Source organism: Elephantulus edwardii, unplaced genomic scaffold, assembly GCF_000299155.1.
Source record: "Elephantulus edwardii isolate Elephantulus edwardi_28Jun2011 unplaced genomic scaffold, EleEdw1.0 scaffold00210, whole genome shotgun sequence".
NCBI classification, from domain to species: domain Eukaryota; kingdom Metazoa; phylum Chordata; class Mammalia; order Macroscelidea; family Macroscelididae; genus Elephantulus; species Elephantulus edwardii.
Window position 1 is genome coordinate 5,265,252 of NW_006399960.1, and position 6,042 is coordinate 5,271,293.

The 6,042-nt window shown below is 38.8% G+C and overlaps 1 protein-coding gene across 1 annotated transcript in view; it reads left to right on the plus strand.

The window, feature by feature from the left end:
• Positions 1-6,042, plus strand: part of ATP6AP2 (ATPase, H+ transporting, lysosomal accessory protein 2) — a 41,197-nt gene that overhangs the window by 14,306 nt on the left and 20,849 nt on the right. The window contains exons 3-6 of the mRNA XM_006897521.1: positions 553-648; positions 801-938; positions 1,939-1,992; positions 3,686-3,835. Coding sequence (XP_006897583.1) covers positions 553-648; positions 801-938; positions 1,939-1,992; positions 3,686-3,835 — 438 coding nt within the window. The remainder of the gene's footprint in view (positions 1-552; positions 649-800; positions 939-1,938; positions 1,993-3,685; positions 3,836-6,042) is intronic.

Consider the following 6,042-nt stretch of genomic DNA (forward strand, 5'->3'; position numbering starts at 1 on the left):
GGTTGGCGCAGGATAGAGCAGGGTTTAGGGCTGTTGTGCATAGGGTCGCTATGAGTCACAAACGACTCGACGGCACATAACAACAACAACAACAGTGTTGCGTTGTCAGGGCTTTCTAGTTGGTCTTACCTAGCACATCCAACAGCAAGCCACTGCCATCAGGTTGCTTCCCGCTCACAGTGACCTTCCATTGGATTTCTGAGGCTGTTTGTTTTAACAGGAGGAACCCATGCATCTTTCTCCTGAGGAGCTCCTTGTGGGTTCCAACAGAGATGTGTGGGAGGTCTTTAGTTTAGCAGTGCAGAACTCTGCAGACTGTGCCACCAGAGCCCCTTAATTTAGTACGTTGGGAGATAGGAACTAGGTGACCCATTGTTCAGCCATGTCCTAAAGGGTTGGTTTTTTTTGTTTGTTTTTTTAATGTTTGTAAATTATTTGGGTCCTTTGAATTTACTTAGAAATGCTGTTGCCATTTTTAAAAAATTTCCATTAAACTACCATGTGCATGCTTTTTCTTTGCTTTAGGTAACAATTCTTTCTTTTACATTTTAGGCAGTTCCTTTTAGTCTTGACAGTGTTGCAAATTCCATTCATTCCTTATTTTCAGAAGAAACTCCTGTTGTTTTGCAGCTGGCTCCAAGTGAGGAGGTAAGTGATACAATTTTTGTTTAAAATGCTTAAAAAGAAATTGTAGTAATTTAATAAATGTTTTAACTGTCTGAAAATTGCTATCAGACTTCTGTAATTTGGGAATTAGTCTATAGAATGTGAGTCATTTAAAATTTGGATTCTTCTTGCAGAGAGTGTATATGGTGGGGAAAGCAAATTCCGTTTTTGAAGACCTTTCAGTAACTTTACGGCAACTCCGTAATCGCCTATTTCAAGAAAACTCCGTTCTCAATTCACTTCCCCTCAATTCCCTGAATAGGAACAATGAAGTAAGTAGTACAGTTATTGAATGGGTGAATAAGTAAGCATCATTACTAATTTCCCAGAGCAAATTGGAAATTTTAGAAAATGAAAAATTTTGCAAATTTACCATGGAAGTAGATTCTGCTTTCCTTTAATGCAATTTTTTTGTGACTGATTCTTTTGTGAGTTGAACTGTCGTAAACAGTATTCCTCTCTAGCACAAAAGTTGCCACTTATTAATCCAGACAAATCAGTAATCAAGAGTCTACTTTGGTGGCTGGTTGAGCTATGCATTGTTGTTTTGTGCCATAGAGTTGGAACTGACTCATAGCTGACCCTCCAGTGGGTTTTCAGACAATCTCGTGGGAGGAGATTGCCCATCCTTCTCCCTCGGAGCAGCTGGTGGATTCACATCATGTGCCTTTGGGATTGCAGTGCAGCTCCTTAACAGTAGGCCACCGAGCTCCCTGGCTATAATTGGTAGAGCTGTGTAGATTCTGGTAAAGTGGGAGCTGTTACACTGTGACTACAGAGATTTTGCCACGTTTTTTAATCACTCTTAACATTGAGCCAGCCCTACTTTTGACTCCAGTCCTTCCATTGCAGCGTCTGCCCATGTACCCTCCTAAGTACATGCCACACTACCGTTGAGGTAGCTTTGTCTCTTTACTGTGGATGACCGGAATCATTGTCTTTTATTTTTCCACTGTGGGAATTGTGCCAAAATGTGCCATGGACGGGACTGTCCCAGAATATCTTGATGACCTGAGGGAAAAGAACTTTAGATGCTTTACTATAGTTTTCTCAGAAATACTGCTGTTTAGTTATAATAAGTGCTAAGGTTTTTTTAAATAGAGAAATAATGTTTCTTGTGCATTTTTCAGTTGACACAAACCTGCCAAATGAAAGAAAAGTGCCTTATAAATTCACATATAGTATTAACATTTGTAATATCCAGAGTCTGTCTTGGTGGAATAACAACTAAAAATCTCGGAAACATATTTAAACTCTTTTGGCTCTCTAAAGGTCGACCTGCTCTTTCTTTCCGAACTGCAAGTGCTACATGATATTTCAAGTTTGGTAAGTAGGCCGTTCTAGTTTTTCAGTTGCATTTATTTTGGTTCCAGAAGCCATTTCTCGAGAATCCTCTAATGGTAGTGAGACCTACTGAAAATGTGATTATGATATGTGATCCTTTGAAAATCTAGCAAATAGCATTGTTGTTGAAAAGTTTTAAACTTGTGTCAAGTGAGATAATTTTCTGTATCTACATGTAGAATAGAGAGTATATTCTTCAACTAACTCAGGTGCATAAGAATAAATACTGTATAAGACCATTATTATAAAAACCAAAGGATAACCAGTAAGATATGTATGGATATCTAAAAAGGAAGGGAGGGTAAGGGAGCTGAGGGTCGGAAGGGGCATGGAAGGCACAGGGTCGCAAAGTTTGATGGGTAGAGGGAGCTGGTGAGAAAAAAATCCAACAATGTACATGAATGAAACATGATTTTAAAAAAATTAAATATAATTTAAAAAAAATTTTTAAAAGAAAGAATATAAGCCTAAGAATGAGGACTCCCTGGCTGTAGTCCTAACCTGCTATTGACTCTATTAAACATTAAGACGTAATTCCTATATCTCTGCATCTAATATATAAATAACAGTTTAGACTAAAAATGCTATTCACCAGGTCATCAAATAAAGGAATACATCTGTCTGAATGGCATTTTTGAGGTGAATATTCTTTTTAAATCATCTCTAGGATATAAATAAAAACACTTATCCACTCCCTTCTGAAGTTGTTTCTGAAACTTTTTCGGTGGGTATTGGTTTTGAGAGAGTCTGTGGGTAGTGCATGTAGTTAAGCATTTGACAATTTGTCAACAGTTTGGAGGATTAAATTCATTCAGAAATGCCTTGAGAGATAAGTCTGGTGATCTGCTTCTGAAAGATCACAAACTTAAATACTTACTTGTATGCCCACCACTGGGCTAGGCAGCTCCCAACAACCCTATGCAGGACACACTACTATAATCTACTGTTTCAGATGGCAGAACTAGACCCAGAGAAATGAAGTCATTTGCCCAAGGTCGCACAGCAAAGTAGAAGAGAAGGATTGGAGAGATAATGCTAACTTTTTTAAAAATTCATTTTGGTGTCCTTTACAGTGAGGAGTATAAGATTTCACCCATAGTAACCAAACCTGTTGCTCCTGATTTAATTTCAGTTCACAGTGACCCTATACGACCCAATAGAACTGCCACATTGGGTTTCCAAGGCTGTAAATCTCAACAGAAGCAGATTGCTTCATCTTTTCTCCAATGAGACAGCTTGAGGGTTTGAACTATAAGCCTTTCAAATTGCAGCCAAGTGCTTAAACACCATCAGGACTTTGTAGATTCACAGTAGGTGCACAGTCTGTTAAGAGGTACAGAGGGAGGGTTTGAGGAGCCTCTGTCTACACTTCTTTGATGAATGTGCATCTCTCCGCCTATTCTGGGGGTGGGTGGGTGGTGAAGATAGGCCTGGTGATCTGCTTCCCAGAAACTCTATGGAGCACGTCTACTCCACATACATGGGGTCACCATGAGGCAGCACTGACTTGACAGCAACTAATAGCAAGAATGGGCTCCTGAGATTTGTGTTGGATTTATTGTATCCAGAATGCCCCTTTCGACCATTTCATGGTACAGTCATGTGCTTCTGTTCAACCTAGTTTAGTTTGACATCTTAGTTTATTCACTACCTTTTTTCCCCTCCTCCTCCAAAGTTGTCTCGACATAAGCATCTCGCCAAGGATCATTCTCCTGATTTATATTCCCTGGAGCTGGCAGGTTTGGATGAAATCGGGAAACATTATGGAGAAGACTCTGAACAATTCAGAGATGCCTCTAGGATCCTTGTTGACTCCCTACAGAAGGTAAATGATGATGGTGGTAGGAGTTGGGAATATACCATTGCACTTTGAGCCTCTTAGTGGAAGAACTGGCTTTATGTAACACTGTTGAGCGAAGTCTTCCTCACCTTTTTTTGATGGTTCTCTCATTTTAGTGGCCATGGATGGAGTGAAAGGGGTATAGTATGTTGGGATATATCTTCCTAATGCTAGGAGAAATGCCATGTATGGCACCCATGGTTACAAGAACCCACCCAGAGGTACCACAGAAGTCAGGCGTGGCAGTCTGCTTTTGAAAGGAACCTGGTGGAACAGTTCTCTTCCACACCCATGGGGTCCCCAGAGTCAGAGTTAACTGGGTGACAACTAACAACAACAGTATTGATGGGTGGGGGATCATTAGTGAGTGGTACCTCTAACATAATACCTTGTTTTTAAAAACTTAAAATTGTTGTATGATTATTTTCTGGTGCAATGAAGCCTTTTTATTCCTTTGATGAAGACAGTAAATATTCATGACCATATTGTTGTTATAGGCTGTTGAGTCGACTATGACTCATATAGCAACTCTGTGAACAACAGATCTGAACTTTTCCCACCCCTGCGCTACCCTCATGATCTCTGACATGCTTGAGACCATTGTGGTAGTCACTGTGCCAAACCACCTCATTGAGGGTCTGTCTTTTTCTGACCCTTCCCTCCTTTTCCCAGCATATCTTTTTCCAAGGACTGGCCCCTCATCCATAGAAAGAAACCTCAAACCTACTCCATGATTTCCAACTCTTTGTAATCCTATGGGGCACAGTAGAACTATCACATAGGATTTTCTAGGCTGTAAATTTGTACAGTATTCAACTTCATCATTCTCCTGTGGAGGGGCTGGTGGGTTTGAACCGTCAACCTCTAGGTTAGCAGCTGAGTACCTACCTACTTAAATCACAGGGATTGCTTAGTGAATGGCTAAACCAAATTTATTTATTCAAACTGCAATTTTTTTCACATTTAGGTTTTTTTAACATTTTAATATTCCTAGATTTTATTGTAATGACCTTCCTAGTGCATAAATCCATCTTTAGCTATAGCTATTTCTTTGGGGTACATTTTTATTGGGTGAGATATAAATACTATAAAGGCTTTGGGTACTCCAGGAAGGTTGTATGCATTTATACCACTTTATGAGGGAACTTTTATCATTCACCTTTATGACTTGTTCACAGTGTACAAATGAGTGGTTGGATGTATATTTACACCTACCAGTGTCTAAGCATCAATTTAAGAACATTTGTGGCATCTGGAAAGAAACTCTGTATTCATTAATGTCATCATTTCCTTGTTACACACTCATACTCTCTATTACATACACACACACAAACACACATATCCAGCCCTGACACCACTAAAATTTGCTGTTTTTATGGCTTTGCCTAATCTCGATATTTCATATAAATGGAATCGTGTAATATGTAGCTTTTTCTATTCTTTTTCCATTAAGCAAATTTAGCTTTTCATTGCAATTTTAGTGAAATTATACAAACAAATTGATTTTCCATTTAGTCATTTATGTACACTTTATTTTATGATGGTGATTATGATCCCTGCATTAGAGCTGCAGTCTTCCCACTGTATCCCTGTGATTATTCCCATTCATCCTTCCATCATCTCCCTTCCCACGTTTTGATCTTGTACAATTGGCTGTTCTAAGGTCTCAGTACTGCCCTGGTATTATTGTCTACCTACTAGGCCTATATATTGCCTGGCTTCTTGTCATTTTTCATATTTTCAAAGTTTATCCATGTTTTAGGGTATAAAATTTTCTCATTCCTTTCTATAGTGAACAATGTTACATTATATGTATATATCAATTTGTTTATTCATTCATCAGGTTGATATTTTTATTATTTCCCCCTTTTTTGCTATTATGAACATATGTGTTCAAGTTTTTATGTGAACATGTTTTTTTATGTATTTTAAGTATATTCCTAAGAATGACATTGCTAGGTCATATGATAACTCTGTTTAACGATTTTTTAAAAATTTCTTTCTTTTTCATTTCAATGAACATCTACAGAGATTTTGGAATTCCATTCATTCATTGTTGCACCCCTCTCCCGCACCCCCCCCCCCCGTTTGCTCCTCTCCTTCAAACGCAAAAGAAAAACTCCCTCATTGGTACACAATCCCCCACACACATCCCCCAACCCCCAAATATAATCCACTCTGCAACCCTCATT